The 16,259-nt window shown below is 39.1% G+C and overlaps 1 protein-coding gene across 3 annotated transcripts; it reads right to left on the bottom strand.

Moving 5' to 3' along the window:
- Positions 1 to 496: 496 nt before the first annotated feature.
- On the bottom strand, positions 497 to 15,894 carry LOC121262298 (cysteine-tryptophan domain-containing zinc finger protein 7-like). Of its 3 annotated transcripts, none has more exons than XM_041164702.1 (14): positions 15,350 to 15,894; positions 14,425 to 14,497; positions 14,169 to 14,299; positions 13,605 to 14,006; positions 12,178 to 13,508; positions 11,632 to 12,071; positions 9,738 to 11,539; positions 9,496 to 9,656; positions 4,659 to 4,819; positions 3,844 to 4,004; positions 2,781 to 3,485; positions 2,551 to 2,689; positions 2,343 to 2,422; positions 497 to 644 (listed from the first exon to the last, which is right to left on the bottom strand). In XM_041164702.1, exons 1-11 carry the CDS (start codon positions 15,518 to 15,520, stop codon positions 3,291 to 3,293), a joined length of 5,028 nt encoding a protein of 1,675 aa, XP_041020636.1. In that variant the 5' UTR covers positions 15,521 to 15,894; the 3' UTR covers positions 497 to 644; positions 2,343 to 2,422; positions 2,551 to 2,689; positions 2,781 to 3,290. The 3 variants fall into 3 exon arrangements, with proteins under 3 accessions (XP_041020636.1, XP_041020635.1, XP_041020637.1); XM_041164701.1 differs by having other exon boundaries at positions 2,343 to 2,467; XM_041164703.1 differs by lacking the exons at positions 497 to 644; positions 2,343 to 2,422; positions 2,551 to 2,689; positions 2,781 to 3,485; positions 3,844 to 4,004 and having other exon boundaries at positions 4,679 to 4,819; positions 9,496 to 9,532; positions 9,565 to 9,656.
- Positions 15,895 to 16,259: the final 365 nt, after the last annotated feature.

Genomic DNA, 16,259 nt, shown 5'->3' on the forward strand with positions numbered 1-16,259 from the left:
CACAAGATGTGATAGCAGCAGCAGCAACTGAACTGCTTTTGAACGTTCGAACCACAAATTTCTTGCATTGATATGATTTAATTTCTAGAAATTTGGAAATCAATTTAAACAATTATCATCCTATCACAAGATGTGATATCATTACAAGTATATGATCTTATAAACAATTTTAATGATGTTACATCCTAGGACTACTACTAAGTTTGAATTTAGAGATGAGTTGAAATGATTTGTAAATAGTAGAATAAAAATTAAATTATTTATTATATTTTATATTAGAATTTGAAAAAATTATTTTGAAATTTAAAAAAGTTGAATTGTTTATTATATTTTGTATGAGAATTTAAAAAAATTATAATGATGAGATGAGTTGAAGTGAGTTTTGAATGCAAACAATGCTATTTAAAAAAAAAAAAATCGAATATTTCAAGATTTTTATTATGAAGAATTATTAGATCAATGTTGCTGATACTAGGTAAGCTGGTACACAGGGAGGGGTCAAAATCTCATCATCAGTGACTAGCTGTTTGTAAACCATCAGAAAATGAATAAACAAATAATAAAAAATGTCAAATCTTCCGATACACTCAATAATCCGGCTGCCAGCTCTGCAGCCACTGCGACTGCCTCAATTGATCATCATCCTACAACCATATGCGATTAAGTCAGTGGCAAGCAAACTAACTCCTAAGAGTTTAAATGCATAAAAACACAAGCACCAACAAAGAATATCAAGGCACCAGCCCATTCCCGGACATGCTAGCAGCTAGTTGAATATTCATAGATCACCATACAAGTAAATAATAACTAACCCAAGGGAAAAGTGGAAAAGGGATATTTTGAACATAATCTTTAAGAAAGTCTCACTATCTGGGGCAGGCATCTACATTTCCAACACAAACCAATTTGAGTTTTATGGGTACTCCACCTTGTTTGTAAGAAATTGGCTTGCAATTTATGCTCCCGGGACGTGTTCGTGTTATGTCCAGTCATGAATATTAGACTATAAATGTCAATCCAATGTCAATCCGAACCCAACCAGTTTAATTAAACAGGTTAGACCTTAAAACTCAAACCCGACCGTTTAATTAACAACACAACATGACCCGCTTAACCCGTTTAATATTTAACTTTTATTGGGTTAACTTGGACACCTATTTAACCCGTTTAAACTGCCTCATATAAATAAGTTGAGCTTACCTATACATTTATTTTTTAACCCAATTAATATAATTTCAAATATAATACCAGGAAAACTATATAAATAATCCACAATTATAACAAGATTCATGAAAAAAAAAAACATTATTATCAATATCCAAACCAATAATATATAAGAAAACTAATATTTCATAAAATATAATTACATATTAACAAAAGAAATTTAATAGTTTGAGATATAATGTAGTCAAATACTAATATTAATATCACATATTCCCAATAACAAAAAAAAAAAAAAAAACATATAAGACTAAACATTTATAAAATTTGAAAATAAAATTTATTCGTGTTACACGAGTTGATCACAGGTTGACCTGCAATTAACTTGTTTATTAATCGTGTCTAATCAAGTCAACTTGTTTTGACCCAACTCCATTTATATTAAACTCAAACCCGCTTATTTCATGTTGTATTCGTGTCACGTTCATAGATCGTGTCTTATGTTGTCACCTCTAAGAACTCACTGAGTTGCTATGCCAGAGTTTTTTTTTTTTTTTGCTTGGCTTCAGTTCAATACCATCAAGTCCAGAAGAATTCCTTCCATGGTTGGTATAACGATAGGCACACAAGATTATTTTCCAATGAGTGGCAGAGGTATGCATAGAATATATCTTCCAGAGACAACACAAAAGAGTGCCTGGCCCCTCGGTGTATACTAATATTTTCATTTTTATTTTTTTAAATGTTGGGGAACCTCTCCAAGGCAGGGCCCTTCAGACCCACCCCTGCAAAGTAAATCCCAGTCCCATGCACAACACCCTTGGAAGTTTCCCTACACGGAACTAGTTAAATCGTTGGCTTTTCACCGAGGGATGTGGCCCAAAGGATTGTTTGCACCCATGAGGTGTTAAACTTTAGATCTTGAAGGGGGTGATATCTCAAGACTAATGCCTTCACCACTTGGGCCAACCCCTTGGAGTTCTCATTGTATACTAATAATACAAAGCCTTGACTAGTAAAAGGGCAATCTTTTTTTGATAAGTAGTAAAAGGCAATATTAACATCATACTTAACTCTCTAGACACTAATCAATTGGGAGGAAATTACCATTAAATTGACATATAAATTGAAACTTCATATCTTCATCAAGTTTGATAAGGTAGTGAAAAGAGTAACTTCACCTGTTAAAATACAAATGTGCAGCTGATTGTATGATCTTACACACCCTCCACCCTTCTGGAAAAAAGAGGCTGTACAAATCCTGGTATAATCGTAAATCAATGATTTGTATATTTACAGACATACACTGCCCATCAAAAAATAAAATGAGTTAGAGATGAATGTAGAACGGGAGTCAAACCAAGTTTTTCACAACAGAGAGCCACTAACCTTTGTACAAAAATACTCGGCAAACGTAGTTCTTAGAGCGACATGGTTATCACAGTTATTTCCCATCTGCTATACAAGTTTTGCCAATTTAATCCTGATTGTCTATCAATAACAAAGAGCAACTGTCCCCACCTATGACCTGCACATGCGCATAAAAAAACAAAGTCAGACTGAAGCAGAGAATTGAATACAAATGTTGTGGAAAAGAATGGCAGTAAAAAGATGCCTACGTGAGACTGCCATGTCTTTTGCACTCCTGTATAATAATCCTGAAGTGTCCCTGCTTGTAAAACCAAAATTACAAAGTTCATGTGCCTACTGGCAGCTCCCCATACTCATGTTCTAAAGCAACTATCAAACTAAAACTAAAGCCAAAATGTCATTTGAAGGAAAAAGAAGCCAAAAGATGGCAAGCTAACAATCCAGATGGACCTATGCCCACATACATCTAAAAGCTCAGAATCATTTTGGCAGAACTTTAATATGAATCACACTTCCTAAATTTGTTCCTTGTCCAATATGGAAGATGCAGCCTGCCACCATTCAGCTTGTATGACAAACTTAGAGAATACTAACTTCTCAGGTTGGTGATGGCCAGTCTCTCAAGAGAACTATCACGCAGTGTGGAAGAGAGATCCAGGTCAGCCTCTTCTTTGGTTCCTTGAAGGCTTAATACACATGATACACCAAAATGAATTTCTTCCGCTGGTTGAATTGTCTTCACAAGCACTTGCAGTTCTTTAACGGTTAATGGCCTCCATTGCAAGCCGTACCAAACGTAGTAATCCCTCAACATCATGGAAGTTGAAATCAAGAGCTCTTTTAATAGAAGAGATGCTCTCCGCATATTTGGTCTCGCTCAAGCTCACATTAGCAGCTGCAAAAGCAATCCGTGATTTCCTTGAGGCTTCCATTGCAAAATTTACATCCTGTGCCTGCATATCATCACATTTGATTATGATGATGCCTAAATATTATATGATGAGGAAAAGCATCCCAGTAAGATATGATCTCAATTCTATTAAAGGCAAGAGTACATAATAAAATTGATGTGCTTCGGATGCAAATTATGTTGCCATGGATAAAAACCATTCCAAGACACGACATCTGGTACAAAATAAGTAAACTGCTTTTGCACAAAGCATATATGAGGAAAGATGCACCCTACGCATATATAATATTCTTCTCCTACCAACATTGTACCTTTCAAGCCATTTTGTCTACAATAATAATATTATTTGACTATTCTGCAACAGCTAAAGTTTATATAGAGGATCAATGATGTATACTCACAAAACTGAGCAACCGTGTAAAGTTGGGTCGGCTTCGGGCAGCAATGACATGGTTTCCAGCAACTTGGGGAGAGTTAACACCCTTGGCTAAGTTAACCTTGTCCAATGTGGTAGGATTGTTTAAGTTGTCAAGATCAGATGCAGATGAAGAAGGGGACTCGCCTGAAAAATGCAATAAGAAGAGTTATCATTAATAAGAAAAATATTACTAAATGTAGCCGCAGTTCAGTGGCCTGTTATGATTGAGAAAGGCAATTGCTAGAGAAAGTGAAAACAAGATCAGTTTTTTGAAGTAAGATAAAATTTTGTTTACGATAGTAGAGATGTTATCACATTAACCCACTTAACAAACAAGAGGAAAAATGGGAGGGGAGGCGGCGCAAATAAAAATGGCAAGCCACAATGAGGCCACCTTGTGGAGAGTTGCAAGCTCTTACGCACAAGCTGTTCTTTCCAATGTGGAATTTAGGCAAGGAAAATACAGCATGTGACACTACACTAAATAGATAGGGCAAATTTAAATTCTGGAATCATTGTAAAACCCTTTGGATCGTTAAGTGTGTGCAAAATGTACTTTTGAGTTGTGGAGAGCTCAATGGACTTCAAGCTAAGAAGATCATAAAAGCTTTAAGACATAAAAAAGTAACTATCCCAAAGTTTGTTCCCACAAAGAAACAACAGTTTTACTAGATCATGGCATTGTTTTCAAGCTATGAAGAGCTCGTAATAGCTTTAAAACATAAAAAATAACTGTCCCAAAATATTTTCCCACAAAGAAACAACGGTTTTACTAGATCGTGGCATTGTTCAAATTACCAGGAGGAACCATTTGTAGAGCAGTCTGCAGCTCATGGCGATCTCTGTTTGCACTAGTATGTGAGAAATAAATAACCCTCATGTATGCGACTTCCATGCATTTGTAGGCAAGAGCAGCGGCAGCCATATTTTTCAATTTCTCGTATTCATGGGCACAAAACCTATTTGATATAACAGATGATCAAATGGATGGGTAGGAAAGCTCCAATTTTTCATCCAAACTTTAAAAGAAAAAATGAAGACATCCAGAAAGACACTATGGATATACGATTAAACTTAAAAGGCCCTCTCTCCCTCTCTCTATGCAAGAGCTTTTGAACCTCCACCAACCTCTCTAAAGGGATTTGCATCTCAAGTACATCAGTAAGTAGATCTAAACCATGTGAATTGCATGAAGGTAAGATACTCCAAATTTGAGAGTCATTCTCTCAGCTGCTTTGATAGGCACTACTGCAGAGGTTTTATGAATTACATTTAGCAACACCCCCCCCCAAAAAAAAAAAAAAAACTCTCTCGTGCATGAATCCCAGAAACAAAATTGGAAAGTGTTGACAGGAATGTTATTAGTAGCTTGTGGAGAGGTTCGTTTGTAGGCTGGACATATTTAGCCTCTTCCGGTGCTTCTAGTGGAGTACTAGTCTTGTGGGATAGTAGAGTTGTTGAGATGGTAGAAGAGTGCATTGGAAATGACTTGGTGGCATGTGTATTGAGGAATGTGGAAGATGGGTGGTTGTGGGCATTAGCAAGTGTCTATGGTCCTAATAGGGATCGGGATAGGAACCTGCTGTGGGATGAAGTTTCTGGGTTGTATTCTATGTGGGATCTTCCTTGGTGCATATGTGGGGACTTCAACATAGTTCGATTCCCAAGTGAGCGGGTGGGTTCTTCAATAACTTCAGCAATGGAGGTTTTCTCACAGCTGATTTTCGACTTAGAACTGCTGGATTTGCCGTTGGTGGGGGATGAGTATACGTGGTCCAATTCTAGAGGCAGTTCTAGATTGGACAGATTTTTAGTGTCTTTGTCGTGGGAAGCCAATTATCCGAAGCTGTGCCAAAAACATTTTCCAAGGATAGGATTGGACCATTTCCCCATTATTCTTGAGTGTGGGGGTATTCATGAGGGTAAACGGTACTTTAAGTTCGAAAATATGTGGCTAGAAGTGGAGGGCTTCGTTGATCAGGTAAAAAGTTGGTGGCTGTCATACCAATTTGAGGGGACCCCTAGTTTCGTTTTGGCTAGGAAACTCAAAGCTTTAAAAGCTGATTTGAAGATTTGGAATAAGGAGGTCTTTGGGAATGTTGAGCAGCAGAAAAAAGCCCTTTGGGAAGAACTTCAATCCTTGGAAGCTGATAGGGACAGCGAGGAGAGCTTGTCTAGGATAAAAGAAGTAAAAATAGAACTTGAGAGGGTTCTTTTGAGGGAAGAAATTTCATGGAGGCAAAAGTCGAGAGTTCTTTGGCTTAAAGAGGGTGATAAGTGTACTAGCTTCTTCCACAAAATGGCCAATTCTCATAGACGTAACAACGCCATTGAGATGTTAAGAACTGAAAATAATCCACTTACCTTACCTGCTGAAATCCAAGAGCATGTTGTGCAGTATTATAGTTCCCTCCTTAGTGAGATGGAAGATTGGAGACCTAAGTTAGATGGATTGAACTTTGCAGCGATAGATGCTTCTTCAAAAAGTTGGCTGGAAAGGCCGTTCGAAGAACTTGAGGTGCATCGGGTGGTGTGTGGAATGAGGAGAGACAAAGTTCCCAGGCCGGATGGCTTTTCTATGGCATTTTTTCAGGATTGTTGGGAGATTGTGCGGGAGGATGTGATGAAGGTTCTTCATGAATTTTATGAGTTTCAAAAGTTTGAGAAGAGTTTGAATGCCACTTTTATTGCCTTGATTCCAAAGAGAGTGGGTGCTACGGTGTTGAAGGATTTTCGCCCAATTAGTTTGTTAAGTAGTGTCTATAAGATTATTTCAAAGGTGTTAGCAAATAGAATGAGCAAAGTAATGGGGAAGATCATTTCCAAATCTCAAAACACATTTGTTAAAGGACGGCAAATTATAGATTTGGTGTTGATTGCAAATGAATGTGTAGATAGCCGTATGAGGGAAGGCGCTCCGGGGGTCCTTTGTAAGTTGGACATGGAAAAAGCGTATGATCATGTAAACTGGAATTTTCTCTTGTATATGCTTAGAAGATGCGGTTTTGGTGATAAGTGGTGTGGCTGGATAAGTCATTGCATTTCCACTGCCCGCTTCTCAGTGCTTGTTAATGGACAGCCTTGTGGGTATTTTCCGAGTTCTAGAGGTTTGAGGCAGGGGGATCCCTTATCTCCCTTCTTATTTGATATTGTTATGGAAGTATTAAGTCGCATGGTGGAGGCAGTGGTAGGAGCAGGTTTTATTTCGGGTTTTTCAGTGGGTACTAATTCTAGTGGCCCTTCTACTATATCACACTTGCTTTTCGCTGATGATACCCTCATTTTTTGTGAGGCTGTTGGGGAACAAATTCAAATTTTGAGGGCTGTCCTGCTTTTTTTTTCAAGCCGTCTCGGGATTAAAAGTGAACTTAAGTAAATCGGAGTTGGTACCGGTGGGAGAAGTCCATAATATTCATCACTTGGCTGAATTTCTGAGGTGTAAAGTTGCATTTCTGCCCATAAAATATTTGGGACTACCGCTAGGGGCATCTTTTAAGGCCAAACACATTTGGGACAGGGTGATCGAGAAGATAGAGGAGAAGTTGGCAGCATGGAAAAGGACTTATTTATCTAAAGGGGGTAGGATTACTCTTATGAAGAGCACTCTCTCTAATATTCCTACCTACTTCCTGTCTTTATTCCCTTTACCAGTTGGTGTGGCCAACCGTATTGAAAAATTGTATAGAGATTTTTTATGGGATGGCCTGGGAGAGGTGTCTAAAACTCCCTTAGTGAGTTGGAAAAAAATTTGTTGCCCAATTGCTGATGGAGGACTGGGTATTCATAGGCTACGTAGTTTTAACAAGGCATTGTTGGGGAAGTGGCTATGGAGATACCAAGGGGAAGAGGAAGCATTGTGGAGGGGGGTGATTGATTGTAAGTATGGTAGTGATTGGGGAGGATGGTGTACCAAGGAGAGCAGGAATTCGTATGGAGTGAGTCTATGGAAGTTTATTAGGAAAGGTTGGGGTCGTTTCCTAAAACAAATTTACTTCTCGGTTGGTGATGGTTCAAAAATCAGATTTTGGTCTAATGTTTGGTGTGGGGATATTGTATTGTCTCGAGCATTCCCCATTTTTTTCAGATTGGCGACTAATAAGCAAGCTGCGGTTTCCGAGGTGATGGGTTTTTCCAATGGAATGGTGCTTTGGGATGTAGGCTTCTCTAGATCTGTCCAAGATTGGGAAGTAGAGGAGGTCACTGATTTTTTTAGACAGTCGTATTCAGTGGAGATAAGAAGACAGGGCAGGGACCAACTATGTTGGAGACAAACAGCCTCTAAAAAATTTACAGTTCGGTCATTTTATAAGGTGATACTTAATCAGCACCATATTGGCTTTCCTTGGAAGCGGATTTGGAAGGCTCATGTTCCGTCAAGGGTGGCTTTTTTTGTTTGGACAGCAGCAATAGGGAATATTCAGACTATAGATAATTTGAGAAAGCGCGGAATGATTGTTTTGGATTGGTGCTTTATGTGCAAGAAAGAAGCGGAATCAGTGAACCATCTACTACTTCATTGTGAAATGGCTAAAGTGCTGTGGGATGGTGTGTTTGGAAGGGTTGGGCTGTGCTGGGTTATGCCAGAAGCAGTGGTTGATTTCCTAAAAAGCTGGACCAACTTTCAAATGCATACTTGTTCCCAAGTGGCAGCTGCATGGAAAATGATACCCTTGTGTATTATGTGATGTATTTGGTTGGAGAGAAATGAGAGGTGCTTTAATGATTGGGAACGCAATAGTGATGCATTATGGAAGTTTTTTATAAGCACTCTACTTTGCTGATTCTCTGCTATTGTACTCAAGGGTGGGGCTGTAAATGAGTTCTTGTCGTCGTTTCTCTAAGTTTTAGAATGTAACTAGGTGTTTCTTGTGTATACTTCCTGTGTACTCGGGCTTAGCCTATTTCATTATGCTTAATAAAGTTCTAACTTATCAAAAAAAAAAAAAAAAAATGAATCCCAGAACCCAATGCTTAAAAAAGTGAAGAGTCACTCTAACAACAAAAAAAAGCTCCATGTCTCATCCCAAACCAAAAAACCTCCACATACAACTCACAATAAATGAAAGAAAGCAACCATAGTTTACAAGCCAAAAAACCCCCCCAAACTTCACATCAGTCTCCTTCCAAGTTGAAGTCATGTCTTAAATATGCAAGGGCCCACAAACAGAATAGTGGGTGCACTCATGCAAAGGACGTGATTCAAAATTCTATGAATACCTGTTGTGTTTAAATCAAGACTTTACCTATCAACAAATACTATGAACCCCCGTATCCATGTTTATGAATAAATTTTTTTTTTAAGTCATGTTTATGAATAAATATAAAAATAAAGGATAAAAAAGAGGTATCAAGACTGGCAAGGAGGTCATGATAGCCAACTACTTGGGACTGCAGTTTTGACAAAGTTTCAGTTATGTTACAATCTATAAGGAATGGAAAAACATGTTCAGTGGTGCCAGAAATTCTATGTCCAAGTGTAAATAGTGCTTATTGCTTAAATAATGGCTGCCAACTCTAATAAGCAAAATCAGAAAGACCACCCCCCCCCCCCCCCCAAAAAAAAAAAAACCCCAATACCGTTCCAAAAGAAGAAAACAAGTAAACCCCAAATTTGATGGTTTAAGTTTTGACTTACTCGCATAGTTTTGCAGTGCTACTATACACTGGCTTTGATTTATTCATCTCACTGTTTCTGGAGCTCTCACAGCTGCCAGATTCCAATAGAGAGGCTCCAGAAAGAAACTTGAGGGCCGCCTCAAAGTAAAGTCCAGTGCTTTCAAGATTCGAACCTGAGTTCTGCAGAAGATAGCCACAATTGCTAAGAATTTGTACAGAATAAGAGCAGCAATAGCTGAATCAAGCAAAGACGATAAAAACCTTAAGACGATCAGCCAAGTGTTTGAGATCTTTTGCTTCTTTCAGAGCATTGGTAGCAGCCGAGCTGGAGGAATCTCTTCTAGCTGGACTAGGGGCATCAAGTTCCCTGGCCTTCTGCCCATTGGTTGTGGGATGTCTTGAACTAATGTGCTGAGTTCCATTCTGAATATCAGCCTTTCTTACCTGCTTTTGCACCTTTAATGCAGCATCACTGTCAGAGGCAACAACTGCTGGACTGTGTACTCCATTTCCATTGTGAGACCCAGTAACTGGTCTGGGACAACGATTCACTGTCTCAATTTGAGATCCTCCAGAGGGTGGTAATGGTAGTGACTTCCCTCTCCCAGAAACTAGTCCAACTTGATCAGTTTTGTCAGAAGGGAGCCTTTTTGAAGATCTTTCACTATCACAGTCACGCAGCACTGTTTGCTTTGTTGTAGGCACTGCATCCTCTCTGCAGATAGAATCCACTTTGATATGTGAACCATCATGCTCTCCAAAATTTAAATGGCTCTCTCTTTTGCTACTCTCACTCGAAGATTTTCCTGCAGCATCTTTCCTAGCATCATTTTTGTTCTCAGACTCATCAGACCTGATGCCCAACTTCTCCTGCAACTGGTTTTTATCATCCCTAGGTTTTACTTCATTGCAAGGTGAATGGTCTTGAAGGTCATTGAGAGGCTCGGGAATCTTAACCTTACCCATATCAAATTCAGTTTTGATACTTTGGTTCTTGTCCTTCAACCGTGAAGTGGACCCCTTCCCAGACTTCCTTGGACATGACTCACGAGCACAAGAACCATCTGTCTGTCTTTCGTCATCGTGGCATTGATTTGTGATATCAGAAGGAGGCACAATCGGAGCTCTAGCTTTACTACCTGATGCGTGATGAAAATCCCTCCCCAGAATATCGAGCCCAGGGGACCCAACGGACCTGTGATAAGCAATGCTGAGAGCTTTGTCGTTCCTTGCTGTACCAGATCGAACACCCCCATCATCATCTTCATCATCTGAGCATTTTCCTGGACTGCCAACAGGAAAGGGACCAGCATACTGAAGGTCATCTTTCCCTTTGAGGTCCCTACATGCTGATGCAAGCTTATTTGGATTAGAAATTCTCATAGGTGACGAGGAAACTGATTCCACTGGTGAGCCTTTCACTTCCTGCAAGTTGACCCTTGTTTTATGGGAACCAGAAACCTTCGAAGAGCTTGAAGTTGCTGCCAGCGAAGGCTGTAGAGATCCTAAATCCTTACTCGAAGAATCCAGACCATCCAAGTTTCGCTGAGACAAATTGCTCCCAGGGTCTTTTCCAAGATGCTGGTTCTTCGAATGACTACCTTTTTTGTCTCTTCTACCACTGTCTCTACTTGACCTATGTTCTTTCCCCTCAGACTTGGATACCCTTTTCTTCTTTTCCTTCCTGTAATCATCATCACTGAACTCCTTCACTTTCCTCTTTCTAGCATTTTCTCTAGCATTGGAGTTCCCCATTTCCAAAGATCCATCATCCAAGAAAACCAGAACTTTGGAATTTGCTTTTTTAATAGAAACATGTGGCCCATCACATGCATCATTCCTTGAGTCCTTGAAAGAAGAGTGTTCACTGTATCTAGGTCGATTTTTCTCAGATGTAGCATTAAAACCATTACTTGAGTTAGGAAGCATCTTCCCAATGTGCCCACTGTGGTCCAACATCCCACCTTCATGAGTACCATCAGTCTTCATTTTCTTGGAAGCTCTAGAAAAATCTTTATCACCATTATCCTTTCTGCTTTTCATCTTTAAACTCTTGGCATCACCTGCACACATGTTTTATCAAGAATTCATTACATAATAATAAAGTGGAAGGAAGTTTCACAAATGCCAAAATTCATGGCATAAAATACAGTACCTCCATCAGAATAGCTGTCGCGTACTTGTTGCTTCTCTTTACTTTTTTTTACAGGTAAGTCACTGGACTTGCTTAGCTGCTGAAAATCAGGTTCTCCAATCAGAGGAGATTGGTTCACATCATTTAAGCTCCTGCCTTTCACAGATGCCTGCAAACTTCTCTTCATTGAGTTTGACAACTGAGAGAGACCATCATTATGTGATGCATCTGCCATTTCTTTTGATCCATCTTTCTTCTTTTCACCCCAAGCCCTAGCTTGTAAACTAATATTTTGGTGGTTTTGATCAGGATGCCAAACGTTAGCAAAGGTCACTCCAGTTATAACCCCACCAGGATTACCAGGCAAATTTGTTTGTCTTTCAGGAGCAGGAGTTTTGTAAAGCGCAATAAGAGCTTGTGTTGTTTCCTCCTCAGTAACACTACACCGGTTCATTTCGGGCCTGAAAACATTTATGGATAGGTCAACCACTAGAGGGAGGGAGGGAGGGAGGGAGGGAAAGAAAGAGAGAGTATAGAATATTACAATGCTACTGGTATAATACTTACAGCCAGTCAAGCATGCTACATAGCCACTTCTCAGGTAGCTCTTTTGGGCTTCTACCGAATGGAAGAAGCCGCCATGTATGACACCTGTCACATTGGACCCAAGTATCTAGTTCTATTATTGAAGGAGCCCCTGTAGCAGGAACTGCATCAAATATGGGCCCATTCCCCAAGCATGGACCTACATTTGAAACAGCTTTAGGATAAGCCTCTGATGTTGACAGCTTATCAAATTTCTTAGCACTTGATCTTTCGTCTGATGCATTGTTAATGGCACTTGTGCATTTCTCAACCACCTTGAAGTCCTTATCTCCAGAAGACACATCCAATAAATCCATTTGGTTCTGTTCTTCTTCCAATTCCCCAAAGAAATCACCATACCCATTTCCAGTTCTTCCAAGATCCTTCTGTATTTTTAATTCTTCCGCATGAGTGCTCTTTTTTGTTTTGTGAACTGAAGACCCAACCCTAAAGCTTACTTTTGGCACCTCTGGAGATTGGGCTCCATTACTTTGAATTCCCTTTAATATCTTCTTACTCCCAGAAAATGAATCTTCCTTCTCAGGAGGCAATCTCATACTGTCTTGTTCATAGACAGTATCTTTTTTATTAGCATTCTCCTTGAAAGGATCTGTGAATTCACTGTTTAGAGCTTTTCTTCCCTTAGAAACATTTGAATCAGATTTTACTGAGTCATAACTCGTCTCTCTATTGGGATGGGCAGATTTTTTTGGATGTGCTGGGACGTCATCAAGAGAACTTGTTCTCTTATCTACCCAAGCCTTTCCAGCTGAACGAGCCTTTGACTTCTCAAACCAGCCATCCTTTTGGGTGAATGTTGGCCCTGATGATTCCTCTTTTGCTAGATCAGAGCAGTCCTTGTCCTTCGGTAAACCCTTGTTGGCTTCCCTTACTACGTCAGAAGCCCTATCTCCACCTTTCTCCATGTACCCAGCAGCAGAATTTGAATTAGATAAAAGGGGTAGCTTCAGAGTGTTAGAAACAAGCTCCTCACATGCCAATATATCAATGTCTGGTTCCTTCCTCGATATAAACCCATTTCCCTTTCGTGCATCCTTACCATTGCCACTCTTTGATTCTGCTGAAACATCATTATGCTTCAGAGACTTCATTTTCTTCTTTCCCATCACTTCCCCATCAACCTTTCTAGAATCAGATCCATATCGTACCATGTTAGCAATTTCCAATCCACCCTTGGACACAGCCATAGATGTATAATCTTTCATAAGCTTTTCCTTTTCAGTCAACTGAATAAGATCGTGGGAGAGAGGTGATATGAGTAGATCCTCGGGCACTGGAAAGGATGTCATAATCTGTTCCAACACATACAAAGAAAGACATACTAATTTCTTTCAAGCACGTTAAGGACAACAAGTAAAGTGTGAAAAGATTACAGGCAGACAATTCACCTTAAGAATAGTGGTGGGGGACTCAAATGGCATATCTTGAGGCTCTACGGACATCCCTTCACTTTCTGAAGGGCTTTCATTCAATGACGATGACGGTGAGACATCAAGACCAAGACCACTGTAAATTTCAGCATTTTTAATTGTTGACAAGTTGTCAGAACCCACTTTGAGTCGAACCTTCAGTGTTTTCTGGTCGGATAGATTAGTAAATCTCTTGTTCTCAGATTCATATCTCGGTGTGACTTCCTCAGGAAGAGTACATGGTGTTCCAATATCTTGTTTGACAGAGTCCTTCATGGATGGTGTCTTCAATACAGGCAACGAGGTGGAACTAGTAGAAGCAGGTCTAGGTTTCCCTGACTGAGATGCAGTTGAAGACATTAGAGAGTTTTGATGGCCACCCTGTGTATTAACATGATATGCTCAACTAGAAATTCTCCAATCAACAATGACTTAGTCATAAAATTCTCCTTTAAATTTGTATGCTTATCAAAACAGAACTATCATTTAAATATAATGAAATGATCATAAAGAAATGATAGCATAACATGCTTAAAATTCTACCTCTGTTAGCGGATTGTTGGGAGATCTGGCTGTGCTGTAGTTATGAACTATTGGAGGAGTCCTCGGATGAGAACAAACTGGAGATCGCTGATAGGCAGGCAAAAATGAGCCATACCCTCCATATTTTGCTCCTGTCACAGCGAAATATTGCAAAAATCATCAATATAAGAGGAACTCCAAATTAATGTGGCCCTCAAACTTTTTCTTTTAAGTACTAATTTTTTTTTATAAGTACTTCTAATTTTTATTGACTTACCCAAATTCTCTGCAGAAACCCCACCTTCAAAGTCTTTCTGGAAGTGTCCCAAGACATTTTGAAGTTTCTCACCCTTAAGAAGATATAAGAGTTACATGTTATACAGAGCACCCAAATAAAGATACATGAATTATAAAACAAAAAGAAAAGGGAAACACTGAGCAGAACATAAAATAAGAGGTTTAGAGAGTTTGCAAAGCTAGCAGCTATTACTTTCCTAAAGAATTACGCTTCACTGCCCTACAGCACAAAATCTAACTCTCAATCTCAAAAGCCATCTACAAGAAGTTCTCGTAGTGTGTTTCAAGTTATAATAGGTAAATCTCAGGAAGCTCATCCATAGGTTCTACAATGCCCTCTAACTATTCGGTCAAAAGGATGGAACATGGATTGAATGACTCCAACACTGTGCGAACTCAAGACACACCACATTCCGGGCTAACGAAAGATTTTAAAACCACAACTGATAAGCTTACAAGCTAAACCCGATCTCACCATGACCAATTACTTCTCCAAAGAAGATCAAGCCTTTGCATTAACTGAACATCTCGAATAGCATTGTCATTTAATTGGAAAAAGGGAATATCCCCCTTGATAATGGATGAAGCTGAATCAGCAAATTCATGTTTGCAGACAATAAACAAAAGCTAAGTCATAAGGTCTTGTACTTTTTTTTTTTTTTATCTTTTTTTCTTTTCGGGGGTTTCTGATCACAGCTTATTGAATCCAACGAAATTAAAAAACCCGTAAGAACTTAAATTAACAAATACATTCTCCTAAAGTTCCTCGTGAAAGATCACACAAACTAACCTCAGATCTAGCTCACAAAATAAAGTCAGAAAACAACCATATTTAGTACCGCACAAAACTGGCATAAAGTTATCATCCGTTTAAAAGAAAAAGAAGTGTTAAAAAAAAAACTTACAATGTAAGAGAAAGCGATATCAGGATCGATGCTCCCATCGTAATTGTCGTTGCCGTTCCGGTAAGAACTAGCCTCGCCTTCTTCAAGCTCATTCTCCTCCATCTCTCTCCCGCCACCTCCACCACGAAACCCTAACCCTAGCCCCTTCCTTGCATCCCCAACAGAAATCATCCAGAAAAACAGAAAGTACAGAAGACTTTTTAATCAAACCCCAAACCCAAAGCTCCCTCTTCACAACCCCACATCCAAATCCAAACCACTCTCCGACCCATTCCACAGAACCAAAAGCCCGCCAAGGCTTTCTGCTAAAACAAACCAAACTCAACCCCGATCACATATCATACCCTCCCAAATTTGACAATTTTGAATCATTCAATTTTTCAATATCAAAATATTCAATATAAGACCAACAAAAGATCTCTGTGATTCTATGTATTTCCTTCTTTTTCCTCTTCGAAAGCGAAGAGCTTCAGAATCGCTTTGTTGCGATTTCTATACCTGGAATCGAATCAGCACAGACTCTCTCTCCCTCCCTCCTCTGTCTCTCTCTGGTTTTTGGTGTATACAGCAGCCGCGTTTATTTTTATTTTATTATTATTATTTCCTTTTATTTCCCTTTTGCCCCTTATATTTTTTTTTTCTTTTGTTTCTCTGAAGCAAAATGTTTTATATTTGCACGTAACGTTTGATAGAAAGGACAAAGAATACAGTATATTTCCGTTCCGGGAATATATGTTTTTAAATTTACTACCTTTGACCCCTGTAGTTTACGTCTTTTGCGTCAGTGGCCTTTCCGGTGGCTATATGGATTTAGGATATATCATAATATCAGCCGCCTTATTATGCGCGTGTAAGCACGCTCTATGGTAATTATCTTTTTATCTTGTTGTAAAGGATAATCATTAATCAA

The sequence above is a fragment of the Juglans microcarpa x Juglans regia genome, chromosome 4S (genome assembly GCF_004785595.1).
Source record: "Juglans microcarpa x Juglans regia isolate MS1-56 chromosome 4S, Jm3101_v1.0, whole genome shotgun sequence".
NCBI lineage: Eukaryota > Viridiplantae > Streptophyta > Magnoliopsida > Fagales > Juglandaceae > Juglans > Juglans microcarpa x Juglans regia.